The 18,286-nt window shown below is 44.8% G+C and overlaps 1 protein-coding gene across 1 annotated transcript in view; it reads left to right on the top strand.

The window, feature by feature from the left end:
- Positions 1-1,036: 1,036 nt before the first annotated feature.
- Positions 1,037-18,286, top strand: part of Mcub (mitochondrial calcium uniporter dominant negative beta subunit) — a 63,253-nt gene continuing 46,003 nt past the window's right edge. The window contains exon 1 of the mRNA XM_021158648.1: positions 1,037-1,294. Within this exon, the coding sequence (XP_021014307.1) occupies positions 1,196-1,294 (99 nt within the window). The 5' untranslated portion in view covers positions 1,037-1,195. The remainder of the gene's footprint in view (positions 1,295-18,286) is intronic.

Genomic DNA, 18,286 nt, shown 5'->3' with positions numbered 1-18,286 from the left:
TAAAGTGCTTCTCTTCTGGGCTGGTTAGAAATAGTTACAGGGCATGTGCTAGCAAAACCGTCCTGAACTGAAACACTCCGGGCTGGGGCTGTAACCTTGGGAGCTGTAGCAAAGAGCTTTGATCGCCATTCTGTAGTTTCCTCAAGGCATCTGTGCTGCGCTCAGAGTGGCAGAGTGTTTGACTGACAGTCCTTTGGCTCGAGGCAGCCAGGAATCAGGGGAAGCCTAACAGCTGCCAATTAGGAAGCCAAATTGCCTCCCCACCCCCACATGTTTGCCATTTACAGGAAAGCGAGCATCGAGCATCGGGAGTGCTTACAATGTGAGCCTACAGAACTGATCGTTAACGCTAATAGCGGTTTTAACAGTGATTTCGCAATGCTTAACTCCTGCCCCTCGGGGAGCAGGGTCCTTTCATGTGTCCCCCAAAGAGAAGCAAGTTCTGCTGTGGAAGAAAATTTCCCAGTGTCTGGATTTGGGCCAGCCTGTAATGAACTGCAAACCTCTGGAGCATCTAGAGTCCTGGGCTGACTTTGCCAGTGATCTGAGGCCGAGGAGAGGCTCATCCCAAGCCTTGGAGCCCACCTGGAGGTGGAGCTTTGGCAAACTCATTTTTCTTCCTCTTTCCAGCTGGGCAAAGGAGCGCAATTTCCAGGGACCTTTCAGCTCCCCGCTCCCAGTCCATTCCTCGGAGCCCTGGAGTTTTGGTTCAAGTGGTGGCAGGGTTTGGGGTAGGTAGCTCGGAGTGTCCTCCAACTTTTTAGTGGATGGTGGCCTTGAACTCCCAATCATCAGCCTGCGTTCCCAAATCTGAGGTCCCAAGCAAGCCTCACTACTTCCGGTCCTGGCTTCTGTTGGGTTTCGACATCAACAGCTGCATGGTGTGAATCCAGCTCCTGTTTCCTTTCTCAAGACGTATGTGAGGGAGCCAGGCACCAGAAATATAACCCTAGGAAGAAGTTCGTCACTCGTTTGCGCTTTTTTAAAGAGAGAGAGAAAAAAAAATTGTTTCTTTTTTGTCGGAGGAAAAATACCCAGCCTGGAGCCCGGGTGTGTACCAAGCGAAGTCAAAGCAGGGACACACCCTCCTGTCGCCGCCCCAGTCGGCGGGGCGGGCAGAGCCCACAGCGGGCTGGGCTATAGCGGCCGGATGAGGATGCGTCGTTAATGCCAGGAGCTCGGCCCCGGCAGGAGGATGCTCCCGAGCGGGCTATGTCTGGGTCGGTGGCGGCTGCTGCGGACGATCCGAGCCCGGGGAAGCGGGGGTCCGAGGGCGCTGCCACCCACACCCCAGGTAAGGCGCGGCGCGGGCTCGGGAGCCTCGAGTGGAAAGTTTGCGTTGGGCAAGTTCGGCAGGAGTGAAAGCAGTTCCCTGCGTGCTGCTCCGCACCCCGACAGGTGGTGGCCGCGGGTGACTTGTCCCGGGGCTGTGGGGGAGACAGGCCAGGAGCGGCCAGCGCGGGGCGCATCTCCCGGGAGCGCAGCCCGCTGACCCCACCGCTGTGTCCTGCGGTCTGTAGTCGCCGGGGTGGAGGGGAGGCCGCGAGAGCTTGGTGGGCTGTGTCATCGGAGGGTGGCTGTCATCGGGGTGGGCTGTAACCTGGGATGCTGTCTTCCAGGGTGGACTGGCCCAGGACCCTGTCTTGCCCCTCCTCCAAACCCGGAGCCCCTCCCTTTCGTTACATGTAAACCGAGTCAGTGGTGAATCAGAAGTGTGTGCTGTAACAGTTAGGCGGGCACAGTTTGTGTCATGGCCTGTGTGGAACCTCGAGGAGGAGGGAAGAGGTGTGGATGGGCACAGAAAAGGAAGAAGAGCGGGAACGTGCTGAGTTTACTAGCTTCATGATACAAAGGGGGCCAGGGGAAAGGGACCCGAGGCTGCTTGGGGCTGGGACTGGAGCTGAGTCTGCCCACCCCTCAATTACTGGGTTAGCTTTCAGACTGCTAAAGGGAGAACGATATATGAACATATTTACTATCTCTCACTGCAGTGAGAAAGGAGCTGTGTCAGCTCCATCACTTTCAGTTCCTGTATCTTTCCGACTCGACTGCCCCAGTCCCTCAATCCTTGGATTCTGCCCCCAAGTATAGTCTTAATACCCCAGAATTTACACTGATGAAAGAAATATTTCAATGCTTAAAGAAACACTTTTGTTAAATGTTTGAAAGCAAGCAGAAACGTCCATTTTGACACTTATACCTAAGGCAAACTCCTTAAAACTTACTGAGGGCAAACTCAGTGAAGTGGTTTCAGAAAAGTTCTCTCAGAGACAAAGACATTCCGAACACTCTAAGTACTCACTCCTTTCTTGGCCTCACACCACAGAAACACAGTGATAATTAAACAGTGCTGACTAGAAAGCTTATTTGACAATTTCGAAGTGTTGCGAATGGAGCCAAACAGCGAGGCTCTATTAGGCCACACCCACCTACTACTAGGTCTCTCCCATTTAATTACCTGGAGTAAAGGTAGAGGGTTTCCAAGACTGTGGCTGTCCTTTCCCAAATGACCGACGCCAGCTCTAAATTCTTTCTCTCTGCACTGTCCACTTAAAGCACCATATACCTGACTCCAATGGAAAAAGATAGAGAGGGTTTGTAGCTCCATAGGCATCTTAAGAAACCTAAGTTTGAATTTCATTTGCAGTCTTAAGTCAGCTGCCCGGGCCATGAAGACAAGTCACAGAACTTCCAGGAGTGGGAGCGCTTCCATAATTTTGCCTATGTGATGAAAGATAAAGAATAAAGCCAAGCCTGCAGGGCTGCATCTCTGTGTGCAGCTTTGGATTCTCTACCCCCTAAGACTTTCAGCTACAGCTGCTGGACCATTTTCTGTGATCAGATCTCCCTACTGTAGGGACATTTCCTTCTCTTATTGCTTTCCATATGAGATGCTCTGTGGCTAAAGGCCAACATCCTTGTTATCCCCCCCCCCAAAAAAAACATCCCCCATCCCAAGCCTGTGAAAGAGCAAGGGATAGGGTAGAAAAGAAAGGAAACAAAGGAAGAAAAAGGTGGTTTTCTCATAAAATCCTAGCTTGCAAGGACTTGTTATAAGACACATATTTAATAAGCAACAATAATTAGTCTTTTCTGAAATTATAGGTCTGCGTCTAATAACTTTGAAAAATATATGGTTCTCATCCTTTTTGTGGTAGGTGAGTAATTGTCTGTGTTTTATGTATGGGAAAAACCCCACAGTTTGTTGACATGATACATTTAATGTTGCAGAATTGTTTATTAAAGAACATCTCTTGTCTGAAGCAAAAACAAATGGGTATATTGCATTATCTTTGGCCTGGCCTGGAATCCATGATCATCATGTCTGATGACACGATTATCATTTCTGGAGACAGCACATCTGCCTCCAGCGCTAGGTGGTTGTCAGGGTGATCGGAGGCTCCTGCTGGTGCGTGTGGACACTGCTTTGAGCCATTAAAGTGCCTGGTGAGTTATATCCAAACAGAAAGCTCTTGCCTAGTTGTGCCTTTCATAATTTGGGTTTTCTGCTGCTTAGATCGAAACACTCCCAAATAGGATTTTGTGTTCCTAGAACATTGTTTAAATCCCCAACACAAGCTGTTTAACAATTTTTTTTTAAAGGCAAGCATATTTTTGCTAAGAAACTCAAGGGTCAAGTTTGCTTTGTTCTTTTAACTTCCAGAAACAAAGCATTTGGCTGTTTCAGACCCTTCATGGTGCTAACTTTGAAGTCTTGGTTTCCTGTATGGGATTTAATGAGCACACTGTTCTTGTTCGCCATGTCTCCCCGCCCTGGGGTTCTGTGCTCTGCGGTTCTGCCTTCAGAGCTCTGTCTTGGAGAGCAAGTAGTTGTAGCGGTAGCTGATGCTTTGATCTCAAAGTGGCTCTAGATCAGCTTGTCTGTTAAATACTAAAAGTCACCGTCTCCCTAGTTTGTAGGAACTAGTGCTTTTTAAGAAAAGATGTCACTTATGGCAGGCATGGTGGTGCACACTTTTAATCCCAGCACTCGGGGAGGCAGAGGCAGGTGGATTTCTGAGTTCAAGGCCAGCCTGGTCTACAAAGTGAGTTCCAGGACAGCCAGGCCTATACAGAGAAAAACCTGTCCCGAAAAACCAAAAAGAAAGAGAGAGAGAGAGAGAGAGAGAGAATAGATGCCACTTGCTATTTATTGCAGCTAAGTGATATTTGTGCAACTAAGTGTAGCAGACTACAATAGGAAGTCATTCTGTATCCCAGCAGATAAGATCTGTCAACTGGAAAGCCTGGGGTTAAATACTTGCTGGCTACTCGATGCTAAAATGTGTGTAGGTCATCCAATCTTGTTGGTTTTTACACTAGGGCATCAGGGTGCCAGCAGGCCTGGCCCTACCATTTTTTAGCTCTATACGTTTGCTCAGGCCATTCAGTCTGTATAAACCTGTCTTCCACAAGAAGATTTGTCTTATTGATCTTATACCCCCTTCCCATCTGTAGGCATGCTGTCTTGTTATTTTCTTACCCCAGGGTATGGCATACCATTGACTAGAGTACTGTCAACTTCAGAAAACTGTTCAGAGAGCTACATTCTAAGAAGAATTCTGTCTTAGGTAGTGAGGAGTGATGCTCCCTGGTGGGCAACTGTTGTAGCTTTGTTACGGTTTGGAATGTGACTGTTTCTCCAAAACCAGGGAAAGGACCACTAGAGCCCAGTGGGAGGATGTTAGATGCTGGAAGTGCCTGAGACTGAGTGGTCAGGAGACAGGGCGGTAGTCGGGACTCTTGTTCCTCTTCTTGCTGTCACGTTGTGAGCAGTCTTCTCTAGCACATTCTCCAGGTTGTTCTGTGCCAGCAATACAACAGGGCCAACTGGGCACAGACTGAAGTCTCTTATGCCATAAGCCAAAATGAAATTTTCCTCCTTAAGAGTTGGTTGTGTCAGAAAGTGTGTCCTTAACCAGAGAGCTAGCAAACACCCTCCAAGGGAAGTTTTTATTCGCTCAGTTGGGCTTTTATGTCTTAGAATAGAATAGTCCCTCAATATTGCATCCCAGTATCTCCATCTGTGAAATGTTGCCCACTCAAGAGTGTCCAGTATCAGAACTCTAAGATCATTGTAGGTATTTTAGGCTAACATACAGGCCATATGCCAATAGGAAATAAACAAAAAGCATATACAAGGAAAATCTAATTTAAATCCCATTTAACATGGTGTCACTGGTTCTTTTTATAACTACATTTTATTTAATGCACATGGCTGTGTTGCCTGCCAATATGTCTGCATTTCATGTGCATGTCTGGTACCGGCAAAGGCCAGAAAAGGGCATTGGATTCCCTGGAACTGGAATTACAGGCAATTGTGAGCTGCCGTGTGGGTGCTGGGAATCAAAGCCCATGCTTTTAACCCCTGAGCCATCTCTCTGGGCACTTTTTTTTTCTTTTTTTTAACTTACACAATAAAACAAATTGATAAGAGACTGTGAGCCTGGTGACACATTCTGGCAGGTGCTGTTGGAGAGGATGGGGTGACGTCTTCTATCCCTTTGATGAGGAAGCAGGTGTTCTGAGGATGGACTGAGCCCCAACCAGGGGTCTTGAGCCAGTTTCCTCCTATGGCCCAGAGTTTGGTGTGTAGAGTAGGTGTTGGTCGACTCCCTGCACTTCTGAGATACATCTTGGGTCCCTCATATAGTGGCATAATGGGAGAATTCGTCTCAATTGGCTATTTTCTTTCTTTCTCTCTTCCTTCCTTCCTTCCTTCCTTCCTTCCTTCCTTCCTTTTATTTATTTACTTTTAATCAGAAGCTTGCTTCTCATGGCATATTCGACTTTCTTTCTTTCTTTCAAGATTTATTTATTTATTTTATGTATATGAGTACACTGTTGCTGTACAGATGGTTACGAGCCATCATGTGGTTGCTGGGAATTGAACTCAGGACCTCCACTCGCTCCAGCCCCACTCGCTCCAGCCCAAAGATTTATTTATTATTATATGTAAGTACACTGTAGTTGTCTTCAGACACACCAGAAGAGGGCATTAGATCTCATTACAGATGGTTGTGAGCCACCATGTGGTTGCTGGGATTTGAACTCAGGACCTTCAGAAGAGCAGTCAGTGCTCAGTTAACTCCTGAGCCATCTCTCCAGCCCTTGTCTGCATTTAAAGAGTCATGTGCAGATGGTTTCCTTGGTAGAGAAGCTGGTGACCTGGAGAAAGGTCCCTGAAGGAGGCAAAGGTGTGTCAAACATCAAATACATTCTCTCCTTGCCATCTGAAGTCTAAGGCTGATGGCCTCGCCTGCTTTTATTCCTTGTGTTTGTGAGGTGTTTCTTCCCTCGGCCCCTTCATCAGCTTCTTGGTTTGTAAACAGTGCCAGGACTGTGGGTCCTGAGCCAGGTGTTGAAACCTCGAGTCATGGGATTCCATACCCAAATGCTTGCATGGAATTTTCCACGCTGACATACTGTTGAAGCAACAGCTCTATAAAATGCTATAACCAACCATGGTGCCCTTATGAGGATTCGTGGAAGAAACTGTTGCACAGTCTAGGCATTAGAGTGGGTGGGGTTCTCCTCAACAAACGCAGGAGCCGTCATGATGCACAGCAGAGTCAGCAGTGGCATCTCTGTGTGCCAGTTGCCAGAAAGCTGAGGACCAGGTCCTGACTCACTTCTAGCAACAGTGAGGGCTGTGAGCAGCATTTTAGGATTTGTGGCACTCATAGTTCTAGATCCTCTGCCCCAAGTCTTTCCCATTGTGCCATCATCTGTTTTCTCATAATGATTTTAATGGGGAAAGTAACTGACAAATACAGCTTTGAGAAGTGTGAACGACAACTCAGCACTTAGGTGTTTGAGCCAAAATGTTCTCAGTAGTAAACCGTGAAAGTATGGCAGACTATTGGCTTCTTGCGCACAATGTCTTTTTGGTGCTTTTCCCAGAGAGGGTGTCAAATTAGTGACTTGCTGTGAGATTCTAACTGTCATGTTCTGTGTGTATGAGTGTGTGTGTTTGCTGTGTGGGGTGTGTGGTGCATCTGTGTATGGTGTGTATATATGTGTGTGGTGTGTGTATAGTGTATGTATATGATGTGTGTGATGTATGTGTGTGGTTGTGTTGGCGAAGGTCAGAGGGCAATTGTGGGTCCCCACTGTCCACCTGGTTTTAAGTGTGGTGTCCTCGCTGACTGCAGCCGCACATGCCAGCTTAACTTACAGCTTCCAAGAATCCTCTTGCTCTGCCGCCTATCTCACTACAGGCGCCCTGTGGTTACAGATACATGTGCTTTGCTTGGGTTCCTGGGGATTTGAACTCAGGTCCTCACATTTGCATGCAAGTGCTTTGACCACTGATGCTTGTTGCTCCAGCCCTGGATTCCTCATGTTTTCCCTCTGCCTACCTTCATAAGATCTACAGTCTCTATTTTATTGTTATTTCTATCGTCCACACTTGAGGGGTGGTTGGTTTAGTTACCCAGGCCTGTAAACTTTAGTTTCCATTTTAAAAAGCTCCTCACTGTTTTATTATTATTATTATTATTATTATTATTTTGTTGTTGTTGTTGCTATCATCATCATCAACAACAACAACAACAGGGTCTTACTATGTAGCCTTGGATGTTGCTATGTAGACCAGGCTGGCCTTGAACTCATAGAGAACCTCCTGCCTCAGTCTCTGAAGTGCTGTGATTGAAGGCATGTTTCCACTACCCCGGCTCTAACTGATATTATTTGAATGGACAAAATTTTTCTCTGAAACTTTTTTTCTCCAGAATTTTCTGTCTTAAGATTTGAAAATTGAGATAAGAATTGAGGGCTAAGTATGCAGATAAGCAAGGCTACTAAAGAGAATTGGTTTGAACAGATTAAAGGGCCGGGACTAAGTAGTAAAGAAGCAAAAGATTGGTTTAAAGTTAACATTTTTAATAGCCTGTACCAAAACCAAAAACAAAACAAAAAACCCAAACCAGGAAGTGATGTAAGTCAAGGAAGTGACCTCATCAAGAAGCCTTGTGGTAACCCTCAGGGAGAAGACATCTTGGAGGCTGTCCTGAGTCCACCCTGGGGCTCGTGGGATGCACTGATTGGATTGAGTAGATACCTGAACTTGGCAGGACATTCTCTTTTCTTCCCTTCTCCCCCTCTGCATTGCTACCAACACAAGCAATCCCATTATATCCTACTTTCTAAAATGATTGCATTGACAGAAATCACATCTTGGGCTCTGATAGGTGAGCTTGTGTATCTTGAACCTCTTGGGCATAAACAGTGCATAACAACTGCACTGACTCTGTGGAGAAGAGTGAGCAGTCTGTGGGGTTTTTTGGGGGGTGGGAGGGGGATCCTTTTTGTTTCTCTGGCCGTGGGTGTTTTCCTGGGGGTGAGGAGGCTGTAAAGTTTGTAAAATGTTAGATGACTCTCCCTGATGATGGGGGTGATCTTCTAACCCTCTCAGAGGGAATCTCTGTGTGCTCTTCTGACTGACCTCCAGCTCCCAAGCTCAAGGGATCCACCCACCCACGTGAAGTTCCTGAATGTTAGGATTCCAGGTGTGTGCCATCAGGCCTGGCTTTTACACGAGATGTCTGAATACTGGGTTTAAAGGCTGGGAATGAATAAGAATGGATAATTGCTTTTTTCTAGAGGCTGACAGTAATGTGCCCATAAACCCGGAAAGAAGAATTGGTTTAGAAAACGCTGTAAACACATCAGCACAGTGTTGGCTGCCCAAACCCTTGCTGGAGGATCTCTGTGGCATTTTACAGCCTGCCAGCTCGCTTCTGCAGCTCTGCTTTCTGCTTAGAGAATTAAAAGCGATGTTCATTCATCAAGAGAAAGTTGTTTCCTCAACGCTTGTAAAGGTCTTTCTATGGATTTATTATTATTGATACCAAAATAAGCCAGCTTTCAAATGAAAGCTACAGTTGGTTGTTGATCCAGAGTGTGTCCCAGCTTCGGCCTACAGCCCCACTCCCTGCTCCAAACCCCATATAACCCACCTTCAACATGGCTGAAATAATTGTGTCTTATGGCTTGTCCTGTGTTTATCTTCTTTCTGTGGATATCATGGCTTTCCTTGATTGCTGCTTACCCCTCACACTACCCCACTTTTAACAGCTACCCATTTCCACCCCACCTGAGTTTTTTTGAGTGCTGTCCAGTGGCTGAAGGACTCTACCATAGCATCCAAGACATTGGACTATGCAATGTATTTAGCTGTGTGCATGTGTTTTTCCCAGCTGGGTTCTAATTACCATTGTAGTCCAAATGACTCTCCATCTCCAACCACCTCCACTCTGGCACAGTAGGTACATGAGAAACTCATGATGAATTGAAGAATGACAGAATGGAAGACAAGGAACAGACAGATGGTTGTGCACAGTTCCTCAATGGCTGTGTGGCACTGGAGATTGTGAGCTGCCTAGCAGGTTTAGATGCCAGGAACTGAACGTGGATCATCAGCAAGAGCAGGCTGCACTTGTAACTGTTAAGCCAGCTCTCAAGATGGCGTGGCCCTTTTGATTCTTACCATCCCCATGTCCTCTTTTCCAGGGGACCGAGGAGAGGCACATTTTGTCAAGTTCACCTGTATATAATTGATACATAAAAATAATCCTTATGGACTTCTCTATTACATCCAAACAGTAGCCTTGCCTCATATTTAGTTTCATCCAGGATATGAAATTTTATCAGGACTTTAAAGAGAGTTATTTCATCTTTAATTATATGTCTGTGTGTGGGTACTACAAGGCCAGAGGTATTAGATATACCTGGCGCTTGGAGATTGTGAACTGCCTGGCAGGGGCTGGGAACTGAATGTGGGTCATCTGCAAGAGCAGTGTGTACTTTTAACCAATAAGGCAGATATGTCAGTAGTTTTTAAAGATGTTCATTAATATAATTTAATAAACATACACATTCTTTGATGACAGTATACTATATAAGTACTTTCTTGCCTGTTCTTAAAGTATTTATTTATTTACTTACTTACTTACTTACTTACTTATTCAGGCAAGGTATCCTGTGTCCCAGGCTGACCTTGAACTGTGTGGTAAACTATGACCTTGAACTTCAGATCCTCCTGCCTGTACCTTCAGCATGCTAGGATCACAGGCCTGTGGTGATGAACACTGAAGCCCTAGGCATTGTGGGTGCTAGGCAAGCACTCTCTCAGTTGCGTTACAGTCCCAGCCCCACTGACAGTTACTTTAGGGTGATTATTTACATGCCGGAAAACGTCACTCTTCTCCCAGACAAGAGACTCTTCGTAGAAGGGTTCTCTGAAGGCCATGCTGTTATAAACCTATGAAGTGACCTTTGTGACCGCTGTTATAAACCTATGAAGTGACCTTTGTGACCGCTGTTATAAACCTATGAAGTGACCTTNTAAACCTATGAAGTGACCTTTGTGACCGCTGTTATAAACCTATGAAGTGACCTTTGTGACCGCTGTTATAAACCTATGAAGTGACCTTTGTGACCACCCAAAGTTATTAGTGATAGGATCAGGTTGCTTACGTTATTTTTGCTGTTATTAGCTGCTGCTGTTTTAAGACCAGGGCTGGCTGTGTAGCCTTTACTGGCCTGGAACTCACTATGTAAAGCAGGCTGACTTCAAGCCCCTCCTGCTCTGCATCCTGACTCCTAAGTGTGCATCATCATGCTTAGCTTGACTGAATTTTTTTTTTTTTAAATTGCTTTTCTTATTGGGTGTGGAGGTCAGAGATCATCTTTCAGTAATTGGTTCTTTCCTTCTATCATATGGGCTGGGATTTGAACTCAGATCCCTGGGTTTGATGCCAGACACCCTTACCTGCTATCTTGCCAGCCCAGGATGAGAAGTTTAATCATTAAAATTTAAGTAATTTAGAAACTACTTTAAATTTTACTTAAAAATATTTTCTCATAATATAAAACTCCTGCACAAAATATAAAATAGAGCAAACCTTAGAAAAGGAATAAGTTTTTTATTGTAAGGTGTGTACAGACCCTTCAGCAATAGTACTTTCATTCCTTGCCAAATATGCGACGTTTCTTCTTTGTCATGAAAAATAAGCCTGAGTACTGCTGCCATCCACTGCTCCTCCCAGTGGGAGGAAGCCTGAGGGTACAACGCTGAGTTCTGAACTACTGAGTGTTCCCACACTGAGTACTTAGCCCAGCACTACTGAGTGTTCCCCACAATGAGTACTTAGCCCGGCAGAGGTTGCTATTCATCCACAGGTTTATGCAGCCTACAATCTGCACATTTTGAGTTTTGAATAGAGACTTATTCACTTATAGAGCTGGAGGGTCCATGCAGAGACCCCAGCCATTGCTCCAGTTTCTCTAGACTTGTGGAGCAGGATGGATAAATGGGTGACATTTAAATATCAGGTGGGGGTTCTAGCCATTGGCAAAGCCTCTGGTATGCCATCATCATGTTGACTAACTCCAAGATCTGACCCCACCTTCACTCCTAAGATGACCTTAGCTGCAATTAGATGGCCCTTGGTTAGTTATAGGCACCACTTCCCATGGTTCTGACCCTTCATGAGACAATATTAATTATTAGAGACAATAAATTCTAGAAGAATTCAGAGATGGAACATCATTAGAAATTGCAGAGGAGAAACCCAGCATGCAACCACACGTCTGCTGCCCTGGTATTCTGGAAGCTGAGGCTGGACATAGTGAGTTCCAATTCGGATTGGGCCACACAGCAAGACCCTGTCTTAAAATCAAACACAGAGAAGTTGCAGAGATGAGGTCATCCAAGCTCCGAGAGTAGGGTAAAGGTTTAGCAGACATATTTGAGCACAACAAAGAGACAGGTAAGAGTGGAGTCTACAAGCAGATGCTTATAGCACCCGCGCTTCCATGGGAAGCCACATACAGTTCTCTGTGAAGAACAGTCCCTGACTCCATCGCTATTGAACCTTTAAATGGGTTAGCATTTTTATAAGTCATGGGTTCCTCATGTCTCTGCCTTCTCAGGTATGGCTGACAGGTGTGTGGCACCACGTCTGGTCGCTAGCCAGAAATCTCTGAATTGTAGAGATTTGAAACACTCGGGTGGATACGGCTGGAGGCTCTCAGAATTACTGTACAAGCGATGAGCATGTTTACCCATGGTTAGTAGCTGAATGAGAACAACAACCAGTAAATGCATGGATATAGTGCATTTCATACAGCATAACCATTCGCTGAATGGTCAATATCTGACACCTGTTTTCTTTCTAGTTAAGCTCTGATATCTGACCTTTCCTGATTAGGTGGAAATCATTCTTCTATTTATAATGTTTTTCTTACTCTTTGGATACCCATCTACTGCCTTGCCTTAAGGCTTTCTGTATGTCTGGTATTACCAGCTTCCTTTTTCTATGCAAAATATCTTTCTTTGGCCACTGTAACTCTTAAGAAAGCAGGTATCATATCAGCGGTAGATTTGGTCATATCTTTTATTTACTAGCAACAAGTCCTTGATGTGGTGATAAATGAATGGCGTTTAAGAAGATAGCTTTCATGGTCTGCATGAGAATTGATGTTGATCTAGACCAAGAATTGGTAGGTAAACATTCCCTGGGGAAGTCTAGACAGTCAACAGTTTAAGGCATTGCAGGCAATGGTGTATGCGAACAGGCAAAGGTGTGTTCTAATAAACTCTGCTTCCAAAATATGACAGCAGATGAAATTCAACCCCTAGGACACCATTTGCTGATCTTTGGTCTATAGACGCTCCACCAAGATATTCATGGTAACATTAAAGATACTATGCTAGAAGATGAATTAGACCTAGCGACTTGTAGCATGAGGTAAGTGAAAAGACAAAGGAGACATCATGACGTCTCAGTCACTGCCCATGGAACTAGAAAAACAGGAACTGTTAATATGGAACAAGGTGACGAACGTGAAGCTGAGTATAAACCTCAACCATTTTCTGTGTTTAGGCTCCAGTGCCCAAAAGGTATGAAATTTAAAAATAAAATGTGAGTTGATTATGATTGATATGTAAGGTAAGCTATTGTCTTGAGTCACGACAATAAGCTGTCATGTGATAAATTCTAATTCTTTAGGGCAAAGTGAAGTGATTTGATGAACCAAATGGTGCTGTTGAAAGGCAGGGCTCTGGGTCTTCACTCCCGTAGATTTCTCATCAGCAAGGTCATTAAACCATGGAAGAGACAGATAAAACAAAACCACTCCCCCTTAGTGTGTTTGGTTAAGAGTGAAGCACTGTTAAAAACAGCTAAAGTGTTGTTAATGATGGGACTTGATTGTAAGGACCACTATGAATGTTGACTGATCCTTAAAGGTGGCCAAGGTCCCAAGAGCCAGGGAGTTTGACTCCTTAGTTGAGACCTGGTAAACCCATCCCCAGCACCCGTGCTGCTCTGAATAGGACTATCAGCCAAGCAAGGCGGCCTTCACGCCAGCCTAGCTACTTGGAATGCTACAGAGCAGCTTAAGAATGATACACCACTCTGGGCAGTAGTGGTTCACGCCTTTAATTCCAGCACTTGGGAGGCAGGTGGATTCCTGGTCTACAGAGTGAGTTCCAAGACAGCCAGGGCTACATAGAGAAACCTTGTCTGGGAGAAGGAAAGAGAGAAAGAGAGAGAGAGAGAGAGAGAGAGAGAGAGAGAGAGAGAGAGAGAGAGAGAGAGAGANGAGAGAGAGAGAGAGAGAGAGAAAGGAAGGAAGGAAGGAAGGAAGGAAGGAAGGAAGGAAGGAAGGAAGGAAGGAAGGAAGGAAGCAAGCAAGCAAGCAAGCAAGCAAGCAAGCAAGCTACACCGACAGTAGTTGCTGGCTCCAAACCACTCCACTCTAAAAGGTACTTTCCTAACCAGTACTGTTTCAAATAGCTTGCTGTCACAAACCTTGGGGGAACTCTAGGAAAGATTTTAAATCAAGTTAGAGAGAGAAAGAGAGAAGCACTGCGTACTGATGGCCCAGTCCGTGACTTGTAACTGGTACAAGCATACGCCTTCATTTGTGTGAAGGTCACTATGATTGGTGTTAGTGAACTTACCCATATTTTTGCTTTATTTAAGGATGCTGTTTCACTCAGTCTTTCCAGTTCGGAAACACTCTCCAGTGCTGTTCCTTGGTATTGCAAGATGGGCTTAATGAAAGTTCTTTTCTGTAGTGGGGGAGTGGAGGAGAGAAAGAGGCAGGGACGGGGGCGAGAGAGGGGGAGGAATGACAACAGGGGGCCTGGGGCAGGGGCAATAGTGGGGGCAGAGGCAGGGGCAGAGGCAGACTGGGCCTTGCGTGGGCTTTTGAAACCTCAAAGCCCACTCCCAATATACTTTTTTCCAACAAGGCCACACCGCCTAATCCTTCTAATCCTTCTTAAAGAGTGCCACACCCTAATGACCAAGCATTCAAATCTATGTGCCTATGGGGGTCACTCTTACTCACACCACCACACCCTGACTTAAAACAACAAAAACCAAGCCTCAACTATTTAACAACAACAACAAAATCAATAGTAACAAAACTATTTGGTGTTATGACATTTGTTTTCATTTCCAGTGTGCTATTGAGCCCAGGGCCTTGAGAAACGTCTGTGTTCTTAACGCCATGGTTTTTCTCTCTTGTGAAATGGTTCTGAGCTTTAAAAATGGATCAAGCACTCGCTCTGCTCCTCCCCTTCAGGAAGGCACTCAGATCTTTTGCTCTGTTGACCACAGTCAGCTTCCAAAGTCAAAAACACCCAGGGCTTTAGTTTTGCAGGGTAATGTGGGCCAGGCCTTGGGGTGTTACATGTCGCTTGAGCTCATATTCCATTGAATATTTCATTGAAGGTGACACATGGCTGCATTTAGAATAAAGGGCTAAGTGGTGCAGTTGTGACCAGGAGCCATATTCCAGCTAAACCTGACTACCCTGGAAGAAGGAAGGACAGAGTCTGATGGAAATTTAGTGGTATTTCCCACGATTCTGTTCGTTGGGAACAAGGTAACTTTGTTTCTTGGGGTGCTGACTAAGTTGCCAAGCACCCCAGGGGTTCCTCTGTAGGAAACAGTAACAGGAAACACGACTTCTTCTGGAACAATTAAAAGTGAATTGTGGGGAGTCAGCACTTTTAATTTGTTTGGAACAGGACCATTTGACACCTTGCTGGGTTCATTATAAGCAGCCCTCCAGGCAGAAACTTAATAGGAAAGGGCGAAGTCTTCCCAGTACACTCTGAGCTAAAGAAGAGAGAAAAGCATTATAATAGTTGCGTCAGCATTGAGGCCAGAATTCTCATTTCTGAGAGGACACTTGATAAGGAGAAGAAAAGACAGCCGAGCCAAGATGCCCAGAGTGCACTTTCACAGAATGATTTCCTTTAGAAGACACTGTGATTAGCAGCTGTTTGACAATAGTCAACGCTAGAGCAATGTCACGGATTTCTAGCATACAAGTGTATGATGTTTCATTAGCTTGGCGTGATATGGCTCCCCATATAGGAAATCAGCTACTTGGGATAAAGATACTGTGCCTTGGAATAAACTAGAGAATGCTACACTAATCTCCTGCAGACAGGGAACACATGGAAAGAGAGAGATTAGCTTGCCTTCGTCTATTTCCTTAGCATGTTGGCTCAATCACAGTTTCGGCTTCTAGACATGATCTTTGATCCTGCCTTGATGAGCTGATGAAGGGAAATCTTGAGATGTTAGAAGTTTTTCCTTTTCTTATATCTTTTCATGATGCTTTAGCATAACTGTTACCTAATGAGATGGTGACTTTGCTGTAGAAATTTGTGTATCCTTCAACTTTGAATACTTTGTAATCATCACTGAAACATTAATAAACCCTCAATGAAATCTCTGTCCTAAAGAGTCAACATATGTATTATACACATAATCTATGTTTCAACAGACAGGTTATAATATGCTGTGTTAGACATATCTGTCTTTAGCTGTGTGTTCTAAGGAACTGCAGGCTTCGTGTTTACATCCTTCCCTAGAGCAGACTGACCTGGGTTGATAAATATGGACTGGCCATTGGTCTAAGGTTAGTAGGAAAAAAAAAAAAACCCACTCAACAGTTCTACAAAAGACAGCCTTTCTCAATGGGGGAGAGGGTAGACTGAGCCAGTTCTGTCTTGGTTGCCCTGTTGATAGGCTCTGGGAAGTTCAGCTCACCTACAAGCCACCATGAATGTAGGGTTCTAGAGCACTTGTCTTCCAGGACTCTCTCACCACAGGGAGAGAAGTATAGTCCCACAGTATCTGGCAGGACTGTCAGGCTGCCTCGGGGCGGTCTCTTTGTTGTTGAGGCAGTATTTACCAAAAGGACATTAACAAGTCACTGGTGGACATAGACATGGTATCTTGGCTATTTTCCCCATTGCTGTGATAAAATACCCGGGCAGAAGCAATTTAAGGGACAAAGCATTCATTTTGGCTCATGGCTTGAAGGGACAGTCTATCTTGGCAGGAAAGCCATGGTGGCAGTAACATGAGGTGGTTGGTCACATTGCTTCTTAGTCAGAAAGCGGAGAGCGATGAGTGTCTGTGTTCAGTTTATGTTTGCCATTTCAGCCAGTCCTGGATTCCCATGCTGGGAATGGCCTCGCCCATAGTTAAGATGGATCCTTCCTATTGGAAGTAATTAATTTAGTAAAAGAAAGAAAATAAAAGGTGAGATTTAACATATTTATTTATTTATTAGCTTAATTACTTATTTACTTACATATTTCTTTTACACAGGGTCTCATACAGTCCAGGCTAGTCTTGAACTCCCCGTGCAACCAAGGATGGCCTTGAACTTCTGACCTTCTGCCTCCACCTCTCCAGGCTGCGATTCCATTCATCCACTATCATGGCACATTTGTACAATGTTGGAAATCAAGCCCATGTCTCTATCCACTGAGTTACATCCCCAACTCAAGATATTTATGTTCAAATATCTGAGAGAATATCGCGTGAAAAAGTATTCCTCTTGAAAACGTTGTATCTAACCACCAAAACGCCTCTCAAGACTGGGAAGAACTGATAGGCGGAGTTCAATCCAGTTTAAGAGTCTATTTATACCTATTTTCGCTCTTTTATGCTACTCATATTACAGGATCTGTGTCATTAGGGGGACTCAGGCAGAAGCTATGGATATCACTAGCATGGCAGGAAGAGAAGCCATCAACATTCACACCTGAAGGAAGGGCCTAAGTAAATACCCTAGAACCAGGAAGCAAAACCAATTTGTTTCTCAAGGTTCTCCTCAGTATCCTCTGTTAAAAACAAAACTTCAGAGCTATTCAGTAGAGGAAAAGCAGGTAAAGACTCAGAGATCCATTTAGACAAAGCAATCACATGGGGTAAATTTGGAGCAAGCAGGCGGTGTGCTGAGAATCACCATAGGCAGACTAGACTGCCCTTGTGCTCCACCGAAGGTAGCAGCTTCCTTTGAACATGGCTAAGCTGTCTAGGCCAAGGGAATAAGCGAGGTGGGACCATAACGTGGTTAAGGCACTGCTAAAGAGGTATCTGCCTACCAGAGCAGGAAACAAGGAAGAAGCCATGGCCAGCCCATGACCCTGGGATACAGCTCAAAAGTTGCCTGGATGAGACACAGAGATCCACAACAGCGTATGAGCCTTGTAAGCATGAAGGGGCATTAGAATGAAGACTCAGAGAATGGGGTAAATACTGAAAAGCCAAGAGGTTGGCTTGTGTAGGGGAATCTGGAATAGGATCCTTAATTCTCAAGATTTCCCTTATTTTTCATGTTCCCTGAGGTCCTTAGACCTCTGATGTCCATCAAAAAGTTTGAATTCACTGAAATTTTACTCTCATCTCTCTCTCTGTCCAGCCCTTACTATCTCTCTTGTTGTCCAAGAAAAGGCTTTAGGTTGTTCATAGTGTGTTAAGTATTTTGTGGGGATAGGTTTGTTTTGGACCTGTCTATTTGTATGAAATCATTAATCTCTTCAGAACACTTGGGTTTAGAAGGCTATAAGGTTTTGCCTGGAGGCAACACAACCTTGATGTGTGTAGCTGTTGCTTAAGCTGCTCTGCTATCAGCTTGAAACCTGGCTTGTCTATGAAGACACATTAAATTTGTTTATTCTACTTAGTGACACTGTGCTGCCACTTAATTAGTGGAGCTGGAATGTCTGCCAGTGACTAAGCAATCAACAGCCGTTGCAAAGCCTGCAATTATGAGGAAACATAAAAATCAAATATCTCTTAGAAATTACATGGCCTGAATGTACCTTTCATACCGAACTAGAGGGAAATATCTTAATATTTATACTGATTTGCTTAAACCCATTAGACAACAATCTTCCCCAGGCAAAACATTAAAATTATTAATACTTTCCCATAGTGAGTTTCTTAGCTGTGAAAAT

This window comes from Mus caroli, chromosome 3 (assembly GCF_900094665.2).
Source record: "Mus caroli chromosome 3, CAROLI_EIJ_v1.1, whole genome shotgun sequence".
NCBI lineage: Eukaryota > Metazoa > Chordata > Mammalia > Rodentia > Muridae > Mus > Mus caroli.
Note: the sequence above shows the minus strand (reverse complement) of the source record. Positions and strands in the feature narration are given on the sequence as shown.